General features: G+C 36.0%; 1 protein-coding gene and 1 non-coding gene across 3 annotated transcripts in view; both read left to right on the top strand.

Annotated features, from left to right (window-relative positions):
• Window positions 1-23,308, top strand: part of LOC138714900 (constitutive coactivator of PPAR-gamma-like protein 1 homolog) — a 94,095-nt gene that overhangs the window by 5,006 nt on the left and 65,781 nt on the right. For both annotated transcript variants that reach the window (XM_069847161.1, XM_069847160.1), the window contains 4 exons: window positions 2,279-2,582; window positions 8,508-8,680; window positions 14,538-14,651; window positions 22,172-22,318. In XM_069847161.1, the coding sequence (XP_069703262.1) occupies window positions 2,357-2,582; window positions 8,508-8,680; window positions 14,538-14,651; window positions 22,172-22,318 (660 nt within the window). In that variant the 5' untranslated portion in view covers window positions 2,279-2,356. The remainder of the gene's footprint in view (window positions 1-2,278; window positions 2,583-8,507; window positions 8,681-14,537; window positions 14,652-22,171; window positions 22,319-23,308) is intronic.
• Window positions 5,556-5,639, top strand: TRNAN-AUU (transfer RNA asparagine (anticodon AUU)). Its single transcript has one exon. It is a non-coding gene; the product is annotated as a tRNA-Asn (tRNA).

The following is a 23,308-nucleotide window of genomic DNA, read 5'->3' as shown; positions in this document are numbered from 1 at the left end:
CAACAGTGCATATTACTGTACAGATTACTGTGCATATTACTGTGGAATCCCGGCCACCAAGTCACTCAACTGAGTGTACTCCTTGTATATGGCAGTTGGCTTAATATAGAATGTCAGCATAAATGCCCAACTTGGAGTCAGGCCACAAAGGGAAAAACACTGGAGGAGAGGGGTTCGATTCGGTTCTGTGGATTGAACTTCGACATAGCTCAATGGTGAGAGCACTTGGTACATAGAACCAAGGACCTAGGTTCGATTCCTGTCGCCGAAGCGAATTTTTGTTCTCTAATGTTAATAGAGAGAGAGAGAGAATGATTTGAAAAGTGTCACCAGGAGTTGTTACTAATAAGTGTATTCATGTCAACTTCCTGAAGCTTAGGAATGTTGGCAAGTTGTTAGGAACATATTTTGGGACTGACAGGAAAAATTCCTTGCATTCTGTGAAAATGTTTTTGAACACTGTAATAAAGATACTTAGAGCACTTGAGTATATATAGGATGTTAAAAAAACGTATTCCATATTTTGAGGGGATGTAGTGTGCACGAAAACAAGAAAAAAAGTCTGACATAGGTCCTAAAACTCATACCTTAAGAGCTATGAGCATTTGTTCTCCATAGCTATAGGAGGTACTCAATGTGATATCCATTCAGAGTAATGCATCCTTCTGCCTACGTCTTAGGGAAGCACACACTCTTTTAAACAGTCATTGTTGGTCTCAGATGTGCTGGCAGGCATTAATGACGCACTCCTGTAGTATATTGGAGTATATTGGCTAGTTCAGTCTTCTTGGTTGATGTTATCCGCCAGCATTCCATTATAAGATGTTTAGTTGATTCTGTACCATTAAAGTAGTCCCCGCCCGGAGATCCGATTGGGAGACTATTTTACCTCCGGATAATTTTACCTTAATGGTACTCATTTCATATTGGAGTTAAATGGCAATTTGTAGCCGATTTAAGTGAACACCATATTTTAACGTTTTGGTGGCTACTTCATTCACACACAACCCCCAGAGGAGGACCACACCTGCTGTTGGTCGACAGGTCCATTGGACCTAGCTGGGAGATCTTGTTGATCACCAGCTTTCCCTCCTTAAGCCACTGGAGGACGATTTTAGTGCCATAGCAGGTCAGCACTAGGAACAGAAAAGTAGAAAGAGGAGGAAGGAAAGGGAAATGAACCCCTAGGCCTCGAATGCTCTAATGCCATTGGGGTCGAAGAAAGTAAGAGTTCAGTCAGACGACTGGATAGGAAAGGGTAAAGAGGGAATTAGATATTGGATAGAGGAAAATTATACCAAATTCAGTCATTAACTCATCAAGCTGACCAGTGCTAATGGATGAGTAGCCCCTCCCTTTAGTTCAGCTCGTAAAATTATGCTTACTAACAGCTGCACCACAGGAAGGTAGGGATGGGACATTGGGTATTTGTCCAGGTTGGTTCCTTAAAGCCTTCAATGAGAAGGATTAATGGCTCTCCCCCCTGTATCCGACAGATACCCTTTTGCAGCCAAATATGGAATACTTTCTTTTAATAACCTGTATAAGATAAAAGATTATGTTTGTGATAATGATTTTTTATAAACAATATTTTCATTTTCTACCTTATATATTGTGAATTCTATCCATGTATCATGTCTGGGTAATAAAGAGTATTTGTAGGCTTATTAGTAATGTTGATGGTAAGGGTAATGTTAATGAAGACTGTTGTGAAACGATGGTAGACAACACTGAGACTGTGTAGAATGGTCTTAATTTTGCTGCAAGACAGCAAGGCTTATGAAATAGTATATTTGTAACTTTCTGATGTAATAGAAAAGTACTGTGAACAATTCCAGTGCTATGTAGTTGTGAGAAAACCAGCCATATCCACATGGATTAGTTCCAAAACCAGCAATTTCCAAATTTTTAATTTAAATAACTCAATATGGATTAAAATATGGACTTTTTTTTTTTTTAGTGGCATTACAGTTTTGTTTTATTTCAACCAAGGTTGGGTTAGGTTTATGTCTCTACTAAGAAATCTTAATGCAGATGGCTGGTTTTGGAACTAAAGGATTCAATTATATACTTGTGTAGAGCCCTGCTTAGTATAGGATACCAAATTGTCATAATATCCTTTTGTGGGCCTAACTAGTATCTAGAGAGTACTAGGTGGCCAACATATTTGTCTTATGGTAGAACTGTCTTTTATGATCTAATGTCTCTTGGAGAGATTAAAAAAGATAGTATGCAGCAGGGTACTATGATTAAAATTTTATTCCAATTTGTCTTATAGGTCTGAGAGAAGAGATCTGGCTTAGCTTATCCAAAGACTGTTTGAAAAAAAAATACAGTATAAATTAATTTTGTAAACATGGGAGTGCAAGACTTGCAAAGTTTTCTTGAAGGACCACAAGTAACAGGTGGATCAGTTCCTGTGGATCTTCTACGTATTGCACATGGATTTGCTCAGAGGCAGGCACGGCAACAACAAAGAGGTGGCAAGAGTGGTGGATCTCAGCATGCTGCTAACAATAAGCTCAGTCTCGTCGTGGATGGTGAATGTTGTTTGGATAGATTGTATGGAGGTTATTTCTCAGGTATGAATGTATTTATTTAGTATTTTCTGTTTAGAAGGATGTTTTCTTTGACTATATTCATAGCTGTAAATAATCTGAAAAACATTGTTTCAGAGCTTAGCTTGCTTTCCTATTAGGTGATGAGAATACTAGAGTAAGCACAAGAAGTCTGTTGGTTGCTGTCATGAATCATTTCTTGGATGAAAGTAGGAGGGGTACTTACACTGAATTTGTTACGAACTGGATCTTTCAGTTGACTGTTATAAAAAAAACTTTTATCAAAGGCAAATCACTGCTGTTTCTCTCTATAACTAGGCCTATATCATTTTATTAAGCTGTCAGATGTAAGATACACTCCATCTTCATAAGTAGACAGCAGATCTGCAAAAGAATGTCTCAGGAGGAATGTAAAATACAGTACTTCAGAATAATGTAGTTTGGGTTAAACTACATCAATTTAACCCTATGTATTTATGTCCGAACAATTGGGGAGAAATTGATAGGAAAGATATTTGAATGTCTTGCGGTTTCCATGTATTATACTTAATCTGCTACAGCAGGTCTTTTCACATGGCACTGCCAGGGCATTGCAACTTCTGAGCTTCAAAAACATAACTGAATTCACATTCACTTGACATTTAATTCAGTTGAATTGTGTTTTTACAATGCATTTAATTCATCAGTAAGTATACAGTATTATTCTTGAGTTGAATACATTAAATTTGTGTTGTGTTAGAGTCTTGCAGTGCCATTTGTGTATTTGCGTTACGAATATGCAGATATGCCTTTTGTTTATGGATTTTGTGATATCAGTGCATTGGCTGCTGTAGAGGAATATGGATAATGTTTTTCTAATCGAAGAGTTCCATCTAGCCATGTGTCTTTCAGTGTTTACCAGATATTAATCTGAAACTGGTAAGCTACCAGGTGTTTTCATTGAGGTTGGAAAGCGAACCAGTAAGTTACCTGATATGAATTTATGGACAAGCATACTGCAAATAGTATAAAGGAGTCCATTTCTGGGAACTGGTAGAATAGTTTCATGTATTGGTGTGCCTTGTTCATGTATGTGGCGAATCCTGCATGGAGGGCACCTGTATTGGTTTCATGACGAGACTTCATCTCAAACCTGAGAACTATGTTCATCGGTAGAATTTATGTAATTGGATCACTGCTTATCATGAACTGTTAATGCGTGATTATGTTCACAGCTGAAGCCTCCTTTACTTGGTGCGAGATAAATAATACCAGAAATTTTCACACATTGTTGGCAGAAAACCCATACATGACAAGAATTAGTCATTTTCAGAGGTAATTCTTGGTAAATGTATGGTGTGTCTTACTAAATGATAATTGGCCCATTTTTGTTCGAGAAGAATTTGAGAGAAGGCAGATATGAAGTGTTTCTGCCCGATTAGTTACCAGTGGGACTTGAAGAACTTCTGCTCTTGGTGAGAGGTCAGATGTATATTTTCATCATGATGGAAGTCCTCCACATTACACTCAAAGCATAAGGGAATAGCTGTATCATTGGTTCCCTGATTGCTGGTTGAGTCATGGTGGACCATGAGAATGGCCACCAAGGTCGCCAGATCTATCTCCTCTTCACTTCATTGTATGGGTTTACATGAAGATCTTAGGCCCTGTTACTGAAATGTAAATCAAATCAGCCCCTGATCACTAATCAGTTGATGTCTGATTTGATTGTTCATTGTGTTGCATGAGAAACAAATAGATCAGATGGACACTGATCAAGAAAACAAATTAATGCTTTGCTGTTTTGTTGTTTTTGTAAAGTAAAATGTGAAGGGCCAAATTTTTCTGATAATTGTTATGATAGAGCCCTCTTATCAAACATTATCGAGCACATTGGCTCATGCATATCGAATAGGACTTGCATTCAAGAGGTCCATGGTTTGATTCCTGGACCAACCAACCTGACTGTGGTTTTTCCGTGGTTTTCCACGGTTACTAAGGCAAATGCTGGGTGTTGGGTTTGAATTTTCATTGCTATGGTCCATTTTCCCTTCCCCTTCTGTGTAGAAAAAGAATTTAGATTTTCTTATATCATCTTTCTCATCTCGTTCAGTAGCCATATTCAGGTCAAGACGCATGTGTTCATCCGCTTATGGGAGGGGGCATCCTCTCTACAATTGTTTCTGAGTTCCCAACCTTCCCCAATATCTCTGCCAGGATTAATTCCTTAAGAGCACTTCCAAGGGCGCTTTGATACCTTGGAAGTGCTGATGCAATGGATCCTGTGCTGTTTGGTCACCTTGACAGGGTGAACTTAGAGCGGGAGAGGGTAGAAGGCCCCCATTGGGTGAGCGGATGAGGGTCACATGTGGCCGGTGAGTTGGTACACCCTCATCCTCATTCATCACATACACTTAGAGGTGCACAATAGGCCTCTGTGGCCGACATGCAAAGGGTTGTCCTAACCCTACCATAGCCACTGTGACCTAATGTAAACTAACCTACCTATGAAACATAGTAGAGGGCCTTATGAATGTTGTAGAAAATAAGATGGATGGTGTTTGGGTGATGCAGAAAAAAAAATTGTTATTTTTCGTTCCTGATTTTTGAAATCACGACATCATTCACCACATAACATCAGACATTGCTTATGAATATTTACCGAATATTTCTTCACATTGAACAATTTCGAGGGAAAAATTGTTCTGGGGCCGGGTATCGAACCTGGGATCTTTGGTTTAACGTACCAACGCTCTACCAACTGAGCTACCCGGGAACTCTACCAGACACCGATCCAATTTTTCCCTCTATATCCACAGACCTCAAAGTGAGCTGACAACTGTCAAGCAACCAACATTGAGTGCACACTAACTCCGTATGACTTAAATTGTCACTGTTCGTTAACAGAAAGCCACAATTTAAGTCACACGGAGTTAGTGTGCACTCAATGTTGGTTGCTTGACGGTTGTCAGCTCACTTTGAGGTCTGTGGATATAGAGGGGAAAAATTGGATCGGTGTCTGGTAGAGTTCCCGGGTAGCTCAGTTGGTAGAGCGTTGGTACATTAAACCAAAGGTCCCGGGTTCGATACCCGGCCCCAGAACAATTTATCCCTCGAAATTGTTCAAATCAACTTTACAGGGAGTTATACCTGAAAGTTTGATTTGCATTTCTTCACGTTGTTCGAAAATTTCATCAGAAGAATCTATTAGGTCATTTTAGAAAAATATATCTACCTACCTAAACTATTTCCTATTATAAATTGCCATAACTGCACTATAAACAACATACACTTTATTTATGATCACTCACTAATAGCAAAAATCTCGATCTAATGAATCTGATCAATCAAATACTGATTTTTTTTTTGCAACGAATATAGAACTGATGGCCAGTCAAACTTTCCTTAATCGTTGATGATATCTGATCGGCTTTCCTGCAGCTGGACCTAAAACTGTGTATGATCAGGGTCAGTACCAGAGAATAGCTGGTCAAACGAATTTTTGTTGTTGCAAACCACATATTGCTATGATTGCTGCATCTATGCACCAGAGCAGAAAAATGCATAGCTGCTAAAGGAGAACATACATAGCAACTTGTTTAAATTGAAACTTACCATACTGGTACTGTATTAATGTTACGAGATTGTATCTACAACTGTAGAAAAACGTAACTTTGCCGTAGTAGTATTACATTCTGGTACTCCCATGCAGAGTGTACTGATGAAAGTTCTATTCTATATGTTTACTGTATTTTATTTCTGTGCTTATCAGTTGGTGAAAAGAAAGAAACTATCCTTATCTCCAAGATTCACTTAGCTCTGGTGTAAAGATGAGCGATTGCTTATCATACGCATGAATACACGAGCCTGGTCAACTTGTAAATAAACAACACCATTTAATCTGCCTTAAACTGGACAGAAGAAAACTTCACCAAGAAGTTTTAGGACTGTATTGAGAAGCAAGAGAGAAAATGGAGGAAACTAGTTAAACCTCATCACTATTCAACAACAAAAATGTTTTAAAACTTAGAAATACGTGTATAATGCCTCTTTCCATTTAAAAGGTTACCCTTCAGTATCTCTGTTACACTTTGGACATTAAGTATATCAGATTAAATCGATGTAAGTTAACCCAAACTACATTATCCTGAGTATTTTATATTCAAATTTGGCGTGTTTAAAACAAAAAGTTTTAAGCAAAGTGTTCAAAATTGTTTAAAACAATATCCATTGATTAAAACAAGTTTTAAACACTACATTTAATTATTTTTTTTATAATGTTGTAAAACATTATTTCTCACTGTTAATAGATGCTAAATCTTCAGCAAAATATACGTAATTAAACTGACGTAAATTTGAAAATTTTTATGAAACTCGCCTTTAAGTTTAATAAAATTTATTATTTTTTTTCGTTTAGGATATCCATTTTATGAATAATAATATTTAGTTTAATAAACAGCGCAATAAATTAAAAATATATAAAATGCTGGTTTCTAGAACTTTTCTTAAAATATCAGGAATTTCGCGAATTTTTACAATACCCATCTGGCAACTCTGTATAAAATATGTTTTTAATGTAAAAAAAAAAAAAAAGCATGTCAGCTTTATCATTTTCAACAGTTAAAAGATTAATCAACCCAAAATATCAGTTCTCCCTGCCTGCCACAAACTGTTGGGCAAAATTATTGGAAGAAAGGGAAGAGAAACGAAATGAGATATGGCTGGAGTTCTACTCAACGGAAGCAATAGTAAACCGATCGTGGACGGACACGGATCAAGAACTTCGCCACTTTGTCACCTCCATGGCAGTACATGGCTACCACCACAAGCTCTGCAAATCAAACATTTACCACGATCCCAATCCAGAGTGTATATGTGAACTGTGCGACCTAACCTGCGATCGATACCACATCACCCAGTGCAAGAAGCTTGACAAACCAATAATCGAATACAGCAAGAACTAAAGTGGAATCTACTAACACACTCCTGCACAGTTTGTGCGCATTTCATATTTCAAAATATCAAGGTGTAAGATCATTTCCATGAAATTTCAAATTATAAAAGCTGGGACAGTCTCAATGTACAAAATATAATTCCTTAATATCCAAGGAAAAGTGCAGTTGCATCCTTTCTACTGTTCACAGGGCATGACTATTTGTCAAAAATTGTAATTTTTTTTTCATCACTTTCTTCATTGTGTACTCTTCAGAAAGAAATGGATCAGAATCAGAATCCTCTAAACCCACTGTATGAGAAATAATATAGGAGAGCAAGTGAGTTAATGACTTTAATACCAAGAACTCAGCATTAGTTAATGACGACAACGGTATAACTCTTCACAGATAACACATCTTATACAGCGTGGCTTGCTGAAATGGTGTAATACCAAGAACTCAGCATTAGTTAATGACGACAACAATATAACTCTTCACAGATAACACATCTCATACAGCGTGGCCTGCTGAAGTGGTATATAAATTGAAAATGGGTCACAGTCCTGCTATCTACCTGAATATGCGGAACCCAATTCACGCAAGTGAAGTGGGTAGGCATGAGATAGATACTATTTCATGGCATTGTTTAAAACAGTAGGCTATAAAAACTGTTTAAAGCAAATATATATATATATATATATATATCTGTTTTTTTTTTTTTTTCAATTTTTTAAATTAAACTGGTTTTTTTCCCCAACCCTGTTTATATTCCTCCTGAATCACTTTGTATGCACTGCAAGTCAATATATATGGCTGCGTAGCTCAATTAGCAGAGCAACTGACAATGGACTGAAATGTCCTGAGTTCAATCCTGAGTGGTATCAGGATTTTTATCATTACTAAAAGTTACAGAATGGTGGGGCGTTGTTTTTTTTTTTTTTTGTGTGTACGTGTGCGTATGTGTGCATGTGTGCCCTATGTACTTTTATCTTGTTGAGGAGGGGGCTTAAACTATATGTTGCATAATCATTTTCAGATTGGGCATGTGGTGGACAGTGGAATCGCATGGTCCAGTTTCTCGCTGTTCTAATACAAACTGTACAAACAAGTCACATTGAACTTGCAGTTTTCTTTAATGGTTGCTTGGAACAGCAGCGTATGGGTGAATGGATTGCATCTCAACAGGAAGTGAGGAAGAAAATTAATCAGGTATGAAATATTTTTGTGGGTCTTATTCCCTTTCTTACATACACTTATGTGCAGAATAATTGAATGGATATATGGACACCTCAGCAATCAATCACTGATATAAGACTCACAGTTACTGAAGTTTTGAAGTGTTAAAAAAACGGTACTGTAAAATGGGGTGAATAGGGACAAAGTTTTATTATTTTTTATTTCTTTGTGTCAAAGAGTAAATATAATAATAAGAGTGTTTATTTGTTCACTTATTATGAATGAAAACATAAACACTCATATTTAATCTTTGACACAAAGAAATAAAATATAATAAAACTTCGTGCCTATTTACCACCTGTGTCCTTAATCACCCCATTTTATTGTAATTCAGAAAGAAGAATATTACAGTAAAACTTCAGTTTTACGTTTTTATGGGGGTGTGAAGAGAAAAACGTATAGGTGAAATGCCATTTAATTTATTTACATCTGAAATAATATGTGATTATTTTTCCAAAAAAAAAAAAAAAAAAAAAAAAAAACACTCCCTCTTTCTTCCATTCACTGGAATTCAAAAACTAACCAGCAACCTTATCTCATTTTTTGAAATATTTTTAGTTTGGAGGGGTGTTAGGATAGTTGAATTCAGTGCAGTCACAGCTTTGGAGCTGGATCCTCATTGTTTAAAATGCTCCATTTCTTCCCTCTGCACATACTTGCATACTTCTCTTCCCTCTCTGAATTGATTCTCCCACTGGCACATAACTGATTTACTGAAGCTAGCAAGTGCGGAAACAAGAATGGGCAACTTCGAATTTCCAGAAATTTCTAAACCGACCACACCTTAACAATGAACACATATTGTATTGATGTGTACGTAATTATAATATGCACCTTTAAGTTTTACAAAATGTTATCTTGAAAACTGGAGTGTGTTTTGTATTCGCACACAAACACTCAGACTCGAACTAATTTAAATTAACTCTGTATTTATGTTACGAGATATGGTGGGAAACAACTGACAGAAACGGCCACTGTGAGTTCGTGATGTCTTGTGTTTTACACACTTTTCATTTGTAATTTCTTGTCCATTTCTGACAACACTCATAAATAAGAATATTTTTAACTACAAGAATGACGTAATAACATTTTTTTCTTATATTGACAGATTTTATGAATACAACTTCAATAATTGCACTTCTTTAATTAAACCAAAAGAATTAACCAATAATTGAAGCATGGACTGTAATAACGTAAGTTACATTTAGAAAAGTTTATAGAAATCACTAAAAATTAACCAGAAGCCGAAAGGTGTGTCACATGTTGTTGATCAAATAGTGAAGTATGATGCAAATTAACATTTATTAGCTTCTATAAATTTTATGATTTTTTTAAACAAAGAGATCATTTTAAAGCAAGTAAATAATATTCCATGTAACAATGTTGTATATGCAGTGATATACAACGTTGTTACACTAACAAGTAACAAATGGGAAATATATGCACACTTTCTAAAATACTGCATTTTAAGTTTATTGCAGTAGTTGAAGTATTACATAGATGTATCAAATGTGAAAGATTTATCACTATAAAAATTAAATGCTAATTTTTATTAACAAGGAACAGATCAAAAATGAATTTTATGTTTTTATAGAATTTAACATAACACATTAAACAAAGATCGAATTTTCAACTGGCAGACTTTGATAAAACTCCTTGTATTGAGGCAAAAGAAACAGAAACGTGTTCAAAAGTTCCTTCTTTGTAGTTGGTTTGATAGGAAGGGTGTAACGTATGCTGCTTGTAAATGTGAAATATCTTGATTGGAGACATCTCTTTCTTTCCTCAGTTTGCTCGAGGAGTATGATATTCAAGGTTGTGAAATATTATGAGATTTCCTTGCCCGAATTTATGTGGGATCATGAGTAGTCATTTGAAGCTACATGACTTGAGTTATTTTTAGCTTGGGATCTCTTTTCATGCAAGTTTCATTTTGTTAGAAATCTTTGAAATCTTCTCTTTCCATTCGAGTGACAGTGAGCGAATTGCTAGGTCGTGTCATGACTATACACAGAGCATTCGCTTACTAGGTCGAGTGGGCTGTACGCATTTGGCACGAAGGCCATGCAACTTGCGGCAAAGTATATCCTGCATGCTCAGCAGTCCATTTCAGTATTTTCACGGCAAACCTAATTTCGAGCAACAACGAATTAGAATGTATAAATCAGGTTTTGTACCTCCACAGTTTAAAATATGATCATATAAGTGAGCATAACATATAAACGAAAAACATATAACTGAAATAAATTAACATGAAAAGTATAGAAATTTTGCAGGGACCTTAAAAAAAAATCAATATCCAATACAATGGCCTACACCTTCCTAGGACTTATGAATCCAAATATCTTGGAGTGTTTTCGACAGTAAGTTAACATGGAGCAACTAGTTGAAATACATTTCTGAAATAGTTCGTAAAAGATTCTCCATTCTGAAAAGACTAGGAGAAAAGAAATGGGGATGCTCTAGAAATACTTTGAACACTACATACAAAATGTTTATACAGCTAGTGCTGACATAATGCGGAGAAATTTACTTCATCTTCATAAACGAAATAGAATATGTTCAAAAGCAAGCTCTCAGGCTCATTACTGGTGGAATCAAAACAATTCCAATAGATTCCATGAGATTCCTCACTAATATTAACATCAAAATGACAATAGAAGAAAAAGCACTGATTCAATATGAAAAACTTATCATATTACCAGGAAACAACTGGCATTCATACAGTCTTTTCTGTAGATTAGAAACTCAGAAAAACTCAAAGAACTAAAACAGAAAATCAATATCCCGAATTTAAAAGAAAACTTACAAATTAAACCAAACCCTTTAACTCTATTAAATATAGAGTATAATCTAAATTTAACAGAAGAAATATTGAAATCAGAAGTAAACACTGAAATAATGAAACAATTGTCTTTAGAGACAATCTCCAGGGAACAAGGTGCAGGTGCAGGTGTTACGTGCTATCTCTTCTCACTTTATAGGTCTCGTGGTTATGGAACAACAAGTTTTGATGGAGAAATCATTGCAGTAAGTGAAAGTCTTAGGAATCTTCTATGCCACATCAATAAATTTAAGAATGCAGTTATATTGTCAGATTCCACAGCAGCTATTCTATAAATAGTCTCTAGACACACACCTTCATCTCAGACAGCAGAAATAACTAAAATGCTCTCTCAATTAATAACACTCAATAAAGGAATTGTATTCCAATGGATACCATCCCATTGTGGAATCCTGGGAAACGAGAATGCGGATGCTTTAGCAAAGAAGGGCAGCACTGCTACTTACAGACCTGTTACTAAATCTACGTATTACTCTGTGAAAAGATTTATTAAATTACATATTTAGACTTCAACAAACAAAATTTGATAACACAATCTCAAGGGAAAGAATGGAACTCTCTGCATCATAATCCACAGTTAATTCCCGATTTACCACGAAAATCGTCTGTAGCTGCATTTAGATTGGCAACAGGCCATGACTGTTTGGCCAAACACCTACATAGGATTGGAATATATCAGTCCCCTAACTGCCCATTGTGCAACTCAAACCAAGAAATGGATTCAGAACACCTCAAAATCTGTGCTTCAGTGGCTGACCATGATAATATCTTTAAAAAATATTGGAGTGCAAGAGGTCAAATGACTTTATTGTCAAACACCTGGCTTTAGAAAACACCAACAATTTATGAAAACACTTCTGAAAAACTAGTAGGTTGCATTGTAGCCATGATAACTTCGTGTTGAAGAGAACTTACACAAAGCTTCTTTTTCACATGTGAGAACAGGAAATATCATAAAGTGTTGGTTTGGGAGAGAGAGAGAGTGTGAAAATTTGCTACTGTCTTTTAATCTATGACAAATTTATATTTACACTCTGAGGTAATGGAATTGTCATTTCACATAAGTGTAGTCATTTTCACATAGAGTACATAGCAAGATCACTTGTCTGCGAACACTTCATAGAAGACAAAATAAAGTGTAATCTATGATGCAGTGTAGAACAGCTCTGTATGGCTTTCTGTCCACAAAATTGTTTCTCCTATGTAAATAGAACATTATTTGAATATTTAGTGCGTCATAATTTCATTATGCGTTATTTAGAGGCAGTGAAAGTCATTTGAAGGAAAGGTGTGAGATATTTGAAGCAGGAAGTGGTATTGGCAAAATTTAACTTTGAGTAGACTGTATTTCTTCAGTCATCCTCAGTCCAATCTTCCTTTTCATTCCTATGCTACTTTTCCTTCTTTGTTATCATGCCGTCATTTTATTAACTCTGAGTTTCAATGGTTTCGAGATCCATAAAGAGGAATAAATGCAGTACATTATGGATTCATCGAATGTGAACATTTTGGATTTTTATTGTTAAATATTTTGTACATATATCAAGAGACTTATATAGAACTCATTGCCCTCAGTGATAAAGTTGTTACAATAAATGCTGTTAGTTTTTATGTTTGAGAACTTAAATCCAGCTAATTAAATGCACTAAATTTTTCATAGCAAAAAAATTATTTAGGCAAATTAATGTGGGATCCCATGTTACAGACTTAAACTATGTAAAAGGATATGATTCCTTAATGAAAGGGATCAAGGGAAAATTTGCTGCCCATTTCTCTCCCATGTAAAACTTCAGCTCTTTAAATAGTCATTCTCACCTGCCATTGTGGAGAATTAATTCTGATTTACTGATCTCAGAAATTGAATCTTCCATATTGCCAGTTAAGTAGGGTTCATAGATATCAAACATTGTATTTTATAATTAAATAATCATATCTGCTTTTAGTTGCAAGATTTATGGTTAAAAGTGACGGAGAGGAATAAATTTGTAATGTAATGTAATAAATTTACCATTAAGCAATTCTTTCAGTGAGATGGTACTTCACAATATTTTGCATACAGTGCCATCTCACATTACTACATAGCAATTTATACAAATAAGCTCATTACTTAATTCACTCTTCCACTCATGTTCCTTTTAAATGTATCTTTGTCACCTCTTATTCCCCGCCCCCCACTGCCCATCTATTACTCCCCCATTTCTCATACTCGTGATGACCCACTACTGAGACCCACACTTATTCCAACCCCCTCACTCCACTTGCCATTGACATCTTTTATTCCCCCTCTTCCTACTATCTACTTTTTCTTTCTTTTTTCTCTCATTACTTCCCCACCACACCAACTCCTTAAATTATATTGTTTCTTGCTATTATGCCTTTCCTTCACCATTGCTCCCCGGATCAGTTGTACTTCTCGACTGCCTTACCATTGTTTTCTTCTGATGTTGTAATTCTCTTATCCTATTTGGTATAGCCCCCAACTAATGACCGCTAGTCTTCTCCAGTTTCACTATGGTCGAATTCTGAATGAATTTGTGATAAAAAATATTTCCTTTGATGGGAAAACTTAGGGGCACGTGTAGCAAATTTTTGACACGTGAATGAGGTGGTCTCTTACTAAATTTATCTGCAGTTTTCTCGCCAAGCTTCCTTCTTAAATGAACACGTGTCTCTGAAAGCCTGTGATAGTTGTACTGGGGAAAATAAGATTCAAGTCGTGGTATTGTAAAGTTCTATTGTTTTCTTCAAAGTTGTTAACATCTGAAAGGTATAAAACTGATTTGATTCAGGTTATGGCATTGTAAGGTTCTGTTATTTTCTGCAAAGTTGTTAACATGTGAAAGGTACAAAGCTGGTTTGACAATATTGCATATGAAAGAGTTCGCAAAGAGTCAATATATTTACACATATACTTTATCATCATTCTAAATCTAATGTAAATGTTCACAGAGTTTAGTTCAGTAATACTTTGTTCGTTTGTTGCAGGTGTTAAAACATATCAACACTAAAGGCACACCTCCACCAAAAGTCTGGTGGACTGCACCTGTGTGTCTGAGAACATGTTTACGCATGGCCTTGCGACATCTCAGTGTCAGTGTGGTAAGATATTTCTCTTTGTTCTAATGTACATCTACTCTAATATTTGAATGCCTGAATGTTGAAGGTAAACTGAAGATTTGGAAGATCACTACAAATGAAGGATGTATTCCATTTGACTAACGAGGGAACCTTCTATCATGGTGAATTGAAAAGGTGGTAATGCCATATATTTTTGGAAAGAGGAGGCAAAAGTAAGTCAGCAGGTGAAATTTTTCCGCCTGAGCTCCATAGGGATAAAAGTTATGGGACTTTAAATTTAACATGGCAGTCTGTGGGAATTGACTCAATGTGCATACTCAAAGGTTAAAATGAAGTTGTTTTTGAAGTCACTGCATTGCAAACGAGATATTCAGCTGTTGTGCATCTGAATTGCAAACATGGATATTGATCTTCATGCAATGAAGAAATTCTGGGTGAAAATACTTGCGAAAGTATGTCCTTCATATTTGCCTTCTGCATATTCGCTGAATCAGAAGCATATGATTTGATGTTATATGAGTCAGCAAGTTTATTTTTAGGGAACATTTTCTGTGAATCAGCTGACAGAAGATACATTGGCGAGGAGATTTGTCCGTCCATGGAAATGACTGGCGTACGTTGTCGCAGCCTCTGATACTATTGTGAGATAAAATTTCTTCCCTCCTTTGAAACGCAGGGTTCGTCCGGAGTGAATCTCTTTTTTTCAAATCGACTTTGATCAGTGTTGAGGATCTAGCGAAGAGTGAAGCCACGATCGATGAACAACTGCTTCATCTTCGACACGAAACTGTCTGATTTCTGCTTCACCTCTGTCTCTTTCCTGCGAAGTTTCTACTCACTTTATGCGCCACAGAACGAGAAACGGTACGATTCTGCTGCTTGAATCTCAATACCCACGAGTCAGAAGCTCTGAAGTTAAGACGGTCGTCAGGATCAATTTGAGCCTTCACTTGTATGCCCCAAAGCCTGATAGTTCTGTCATGTATGACAGTGTTCGTACTCGACATTTCTTTGAAATGTTGCAGGACCATGGCATTATTATCTGCCATTCCAGGTTTCTTCTTCTTCTTCTTCACTTTTGCATCGTAATCGTAAAGCATCTTCTGTGTGATGAGAAGGAATCGATTATTTTTACAGAGGTGAAGGATCGTCTCTTTCCACTGACTGTATCGTTCGTATAGTCGAGCGATTTCTGCTCGTAATCGCCGTCGACTAGGTTTTGATTCTTTTAGGAGAGGGATGTAAGAAGATGTGCTGATTTGCGACGACGCGATGTCTCCGTCTCTTCAGCGTCCTCCACTTTCTGGCGTCTCATTAGTTCGTCTTCTATGTCACCATAATCTTGCTAACCATCTTCCACGTCCAAATCTGGTGTTTCATCAATAAGAGCGACATGTACGTTTCCACGGCCTCCTGTTCGTCTTTTAACTCATTCTTCAACTGAAGAAACATCCGGATGAATACGACTGACGGTTTAGCGTCACTGGTGCCAAACTCCCGCACCACCGTCTGAACCACAACTTTCGGATCCATCCTGTATATGGCATAAATGAAACGTAAGAGTAGCTGTAACACCAGAATTAGCTCGAAAAAGATTTACCTTCCTGTAATAAAAGTAGGTGATCGCATCCTAGCAATAATACGCAGTATTATTTAAAAGGCACAACAGCTGCAATATCTCGTTTGCAATGCAGTGACTTCAGAAACAACTTCATTTTAACCTTTAAGTGCGCACATTGAGTCACTTGCCACAGACTGTTTTGTTAAATTTACAGTCCCATAACTTTTGTTCCTATGCAGCTCAGGCGGAAAAATTTCACCTGCTGCCTCCTCTTTCCAAAAATATGCGGCATTACCGCCTTTTCAATTCACCATGAGAGAATGTTCCCTTGTAAGTTACGAGAGTGATATTACTAATTAATAGAAATTGGTATTACTGTTAAAAATTAGAGCATGTATTATTGTATTATAAATAGTATGATGTTATGGTTAACTGAGTTCTGCATGAATTAGTGATTACAACTACCCGCAGTTCATGATTCAGGACTGCTTCCTATGAAGAGAGGTTATATACAGTAGAATTACGCAAGTCAAGAGAGATTTGAAAGTCCTCTTTGTATAGACTATAATAAGTACAATTTTGTTCATAAAAGAATTGGGGTTTATTCAGGTACAAACCAATTTCAGAATGAGATATTGTCTCCATTTTTCTCCTCTATCATTAGTACTCTTTTTTTTTCTAGAGACTGAACAGCATTCAGAAGGAAAACTTGGGGATTTCAAATTTTTTTACAACTTTAACAATGACGACAAATTGCAGGGTCCATACAAATTCATTTGGATCTGTTGTAAATTGGTCTACATAACTGACTTTAAATTGGTGAATGACTAACAGTCAAATACCCGTTATTAGTAAAAATTATGATAGGCCCAATAATAATATAGTTACAATATTTAAAATATAAAGTAACATATAGGTTTATTTTTCATCTAATACCTAGTCTAACTAGGAAAGAATACCTTTTAATCTTCCAAAACTCAGAAATTCATTTCCAGATCTAAATGAAGAGTTCCTTGAAACCTCTTTTAACCCTTCAGAGATCGTGCACTGTCTTTTCGACCTTGCGTGATAAACTTTCAACTTCTGCTTCAAGGTTACTTGAGTTCCGGCATTCACCTTCAGTACCTTTCATTCGACTCGCCCAAAATAAGTTCTGATTGTTGTCATGTGCTTTGTTATTGGCCAGTATGATTTGTAACTGTTTCCATTCAGGCCCGGTAGCTTTGACCATGCACCACTCATAAAGCAAGCCAGTTTAGTTGTGACTTGACGTATAAATTTTGTATAGCTTCTGAAATTTGTAGTTTTTCGTGTATATACTGCATACATTTATTTCAACGTGCTATTTTATTCTCACTACCTGTCTTCTAATATAAGTGTGTATATAGGAAAAGATGGAGTAACGAACTGGAATATGTACTGCCCACCATGTAACAGACAAGTTGCTGCTGAACATAATTTAATAAGGTTTTTGCCTAGTGTAAAATTGGTAACAAGAAATGCATCCACTGCATTAGAGTGTTGGAAATTATTTTTTACTGATGCTAACAATGATGAAATCGTTAACTTCACTAATCAAAGAATTAAAAAAATTCGACCAAATTACAATCGTCCTAGAGATGTGCATAACACTGTGAGAATTGAAATTGAAGCTTTCATAGTTCTTCTCTCTATATGGCTGGAGTACTGAGAGCAGCTCTTGTGAACCTGTTTGAGCTTCGGTTTAATGATGGGACAGGCATTCCTTATTTCATAAAATTGTAAGAATGTGAGAAGAATTGAGTTCCTGATCACAGTCTTAAGATTTGACGATTCAAATATTCGACAAGAGCACAGAATAGTTGACAAGCTTGCTCCAATTCAATCTCTTTTCGAACAATAGTTCAGAAATTCTCTGATAATTATACTATTAGTGAGTATGTCACAATCAACGAGATGTTACAGTCCTTTAGAGAAAAGTACAGTTCCATACAATTTATAAAGACAAACTGGCCAAGATATGGGATAAAGGTATTCTTTCTAGTGTATGCGAAAACTTCTTATACTCTGACTATGGAAGTCTACGCCGATAAGCAACCAGCTGGCCTTATCAAGTGGATACCTCTGCCAAAAGTGTAGTGAACAGGATGGTGCAGCCAATTAGTGGATCCAGGAGAAACGTCACCACAAGCAACTTGTTCACTTCAGTGCCCCTTGCAGATGATCTTCTATCAACTCATAAGTTAATGTTGGTTTGAACGCTGTGAAGAAATAAAAAGGAGATGCCTCCTTTATTTTTACAAAGCTGCTCTATGGAAAACAGTATATTTGGATTCATCAAAGAAAAATCTCTACTGTTCGAAAAAGAAGTAGCCTAGTATTGCTCTTGTCCACAATGCAATGTACTGATGACATTGACCCAGACTCTGGGCAGTTAAGAAGTCTTACATGTTGATGTTTTATAACTCAACAAAAGGAATGGACAAAGTGAACCAGTACAAGTCTAGGTACTCAGTAGCAAGAACCAGTAACAGCTGGCCTCTAACTCTGTTTTTCATGCTACTGAACAGTAGGAGTGAGTACTTTCATTACACTGAAACACAATCTTGGGTCAGTTTGACATGGTTCAAAGGAAATTCTTACAAACACTCAGCAAAGAGTTGTGCAGAAGTATCCACTTGAAAGACAGCAACTTGTGTATCTGCCACGTCAACTGAAGATAAATATTAGAGAAATGACTGAAACTGTAGAAGAAATAAAACCACCTCCATCTGAAGAAGAAGAAGAGGATCCAGGAATGTGTCACCTCTATGAGTGGAAAAGAAATTGTAAGTCCAAGAAAAGATCAAGTGTGTGTGGCTGCTATGTACAGTAGCGTGCAAATTAATCCGAACACGACATATTTTTACATTTTCTGTCATTGTTGGCATTACAGCTGCTCATACCGCTTTGACATCTGTAGTACGTGTAATTCCATTGTTGAAGGTCTGTCATTATTTTTTTTATAATATGTGACATATTGCCTGTCGTTTTGTACTTATAAGCATTTCATTGTGTTGAAGACTTAATACTGCAATCCTGTGTACATTCTGTCGTCTTCACAAATGGATACAACTCCACGAAAACGGTCTAAAATTATAACATTAGCAGAGCATTCTTCTATGACACAGAGGCAAATTGCTGCAGAATGTCACATCGGTTTGGCTACTGTTAATTCGATCATAAAACGATACAGGGAGACTGGATCCATCACACCCCAGAAAAAAGGAAACTGTGGCCGGAAAAGGAAGACTTCACCTGCAGATGATCGTTTGTCAGGAAAAGTAAGTTAAATCCTAAACTAACCGCTGTCAACTTTATCCGCGAGTTAATGGCTACCACTGGGGCGAATATTCACGTCACAACAGTGCGGCGTAGACTTTTGGAAACTGGGTGAAGGGCTCGTAAGCCTATTAAGAAGCAACTGCTAACTCCTGTTATGTGCAAAAAACGCTTAATGTGTGCAAAATTACATCAACACTGGACAGTGAATGACTGGAAGAATGTACTTTTTTCCGATGAGTCTCATTTCGAGGTCCACGGCCACCGTGTTTCTTACGTACGGAAAGGATCCGAAAAAGTAACAGCAGCTCATCTCCAACAAGCACCCAAATACCCCCCTAAAGTAATGTTTTGGGGTTGTTTTACACATGAAGGGCTTGGAGCATTAATACCTATCAAGGGAATGATGAATTCTGACAAATATATTCACTTATTGGAAACCAGAATCGTACCCCAGCTGCAAATATCATTTCCGGATGGCAGAGGTGTGTTCTAACAAGATCTGGCACCATGCCATACGTCTTGAAAAACTACAGAATTCTTCAACAAGAAGAATATTCAGGTACTCCCCTGGCCAGGCATTAACCCCATTGAGAACTTGTGGTCAATTTGCAAAAGAAGAATGCAAAAAATGGATTGTTCTACAAAGGTGAAGATGATTTCTGCCCTCATTGGTGTATGGTTTCGCGAAGAAATGAAGAATATTTGTGGGAAATTAGTGGAATCCATGCCAAATCGTCTCAGAGCTGTTATTAGGAACAAGGGAGGCCACATAGATTACTGAGGTATGTCTTAGATCCTTTTTTTATCCCGTTTGAGTGTTTTTGCATAAGTAATTACGTTGTTCGGATTAATTTGCACGCTACTGTATGTGGAGAACATACACAATCAACATGCACTGCTTATGCTAATCCTGAAGTAAAGATGTGTAAGATTTGTAAGATGTATAGTACATTGTTTTCCACAGTAGATTCACAAGAATCATATTCGTATCTAGAAATTATGATGTAGGATTTTTTTTTTGTAGTTCTTTGAATTATTTCACACAAACAATTGTAATGAATAGATTTTTTTAGTTCATTGAATTATCTCACGCTAACAATTGTAATGAATAGATTAACACTGAAGTAATGTTTTTATAAGTTTTGATCAATAAACGTTAGTGAAAAATACCAATTTCGTTACATTTTTTGCGAACGGTCAATTAGACCATGTGCAATCCATTACATAACTTTTACGTGCGTGACATCTCAAAGGTTAAATCAAAATTTGAGTCCTCGTGCAACAAATTGTCCTGCATACCATCCAGTGCATTACTGATGCCACACATCTTAAATGATTTAACCATTGTCTCAGAGCATCCTACGAAGCTTTGAGCCATTCAGAAACTCAGTATCAGCATATTATGAGATGCACCCTTTTTTTTCAGATCTATTTTCAAAGAATAGAAGTGCATCTTGTATGTTACAAAATACGATAATTTCGTAAGAAACTAAGGCATTGTAGAATTTCGTAAGAAACTAAGGAATTGCAGTGGTTCGAAAATCAAATTAACTTCAAATCCGAATATTGACACACACCAATTCTTAAATGATTTAACCACTGTCTCAATTTTAAAACTCCCATAATGCTATGACCCAATCACAAACTCAGTATTGGTGTATGAGACACACCCTGTTTTTTTGATAGTAAGAAATTATCATATGTAATAATCTTTTCATTTAATTTGTAAGGAAACCATCCACTTTATTGAAAAACTGCAAAGTGGTAAAAATGTTAACATTTAGGAGAAAATTTTTTTTCTGAGAAAAGTATTCACTTGGGACTAATATGGGATTAGAATTTTTTGTTGTACTCTGTCCAAGGAATAGGCTGTTAAAATTTGCAGTTACATTACTTCCACACTGTAGATCACATTTCTTGCCTAAGCAGCATCTTCTAGTGCTCTAGGCCAAGGGGACAACTTCGGTTTAGGGTTCTTACTTAAAAGAAATAGAACAAATTATTTTCCCTATACTGTCGAATATCTTCCTTTGTGTTCACGCGAGTTTGGGGAATAAGTGATGGTGTGCTGATACATTATAATTAAGACCTACAATATTCCATAATTTCTTGAATTGTAGTATTCAATTTTAATGGAAAAAACATTATTTTTTTGTTTGTGTATTTGTTATTAAAGAATTATTATGGACAAGAAACAAAAATGAAGAACTGAAGAAAATATGGAAGATAAAAACTTCAATAAAAACAGACGGTGATGAGAGAGAATCACAGATGTATGGCAGGAATTAACAGAATGTGTGATAATGGAGTAACAACTAATTATTTTGTTTAGCAACTGTGCCAATGTTAAGTTAGGAACTTAACTATATTTCTGTTTTTTGAAGAGAGCAAATGTGTTCTTTGAAATATAATGGAGGGGGAAATACCCAAGAGCATTCATTGGTCATGCTCTGTGGAAGAGAACATTAAGACTAGATAGATAGATAGGTAGGTAGGTAGGTAGGTAGATAGATCTATAGATAGATAGATAGATCTATAGATAGATAGATAATAGGTAGGTAGGTAGATAGATTCATAATTGCCCCCCTACTCCGTAATTCACGAGCAACCACTGCTAACTGTACCAGCATTACGAAAAGTCATTATTTCTCTTTTATGTACATTTTTTTTTTTTCAGTTATGTACAATGGATGATCATCATCAAGAAGTGATTGCATACTGTAGAGAAAATGGTTTTCATGGTCTCATGGCAGATGATGGCGAGTATGCTGTATTTGACCCACCACGATATTTCTCTTCTGAACATCTGAAATTAACATACAAGGTATTCAGTTAAGGAATCTTGTAACCTTTGTTTCGTCAAAAAGAAGTTTTATAATTTGAAACAGGACCCAGGTGACTACAGAACAACGAGCTGTGGATTATGTTCAGGACCTGCTTCATAAAAGTAGTAAAAAAACTCTAGTAGTTTACTATAGTAAATTTAGATTTCTACCTAAGTTCATTTTCATGTTTCATAAAATTTTTATTTCCATAGTAAAATTTTTACTCTATTAGACCATAGCCTACTTGACAATACTTATGAATAGACCATCTAGTAGAGTGAGATGTAAATATGTAGTAGGAGATCATGACATTATGAGCCAGATCTCAAACCTAGCAGGAAAAAATTAATTTTCATCTGTAATGAATTCTGTTTGAAGCATTCATATAGGAAATTGTGAAATTGCTTGCACTAAATGTCAGTATTTTTAATTTATTAATTCTTAGGAAGTACATAGTTAAATTATTATTTTTTTTTTTAAATTTTGAATATAAAGTAATAAAAAAATTTCCATCTTTTCTCACTATATCCACATCGAGAAAACTAGTCTAGTAATAACTAAAATTTACTAATACATTCCTAGTATAGTAAACATTTATGAAACAGCCCTATGTTTTGCAACAGTGGCATGGACTGAATGACACACTCATGCCTCAAAAAGTTTGTACAAATGATCAATCATGTGTGACTGTTGTGTGAGAAAAGTTACATTATTGCAACAGTGCACAGAGAAGTACAATGTGAATATGTTGTGAGAAATGCTATTAGTGATAGAGATCTAGAGAATATGTAAATGTACGCGAGTGGATTTACCTGGGAAAAATCAGACCTCGAGTGACATTTATTAGGTAGATTTATCTGGGAAATCTTGGACCTCGAGTGACATTTATTAGGACTATTTCGTAAACAAAATAAAAATGTAAATAATATATCCCTAAAATTCGCTCACAAAATGTTAATAATTACATATTTACGAATGTACTTAACCTA

The sequence above is a fragment of the Periplaneta americana genome, chromosome 15 (assembly GCF_040183065.1).
Source record: "Periplaneta americana isolate PAMFEO1 chromosome 15, P.americana_PAMFEO1_priV1, whole genome shotgun sequence".
Classification (NCBI taxonomy): Eukaryota; Metazoa; Arthropoda; class Insecta; order Blattodea; family Blattidae; genus Periplaneta; species Periplaneta americana.
This window is presented reverse-complemented; position numbering and strand designations above follow the sequence as displayed.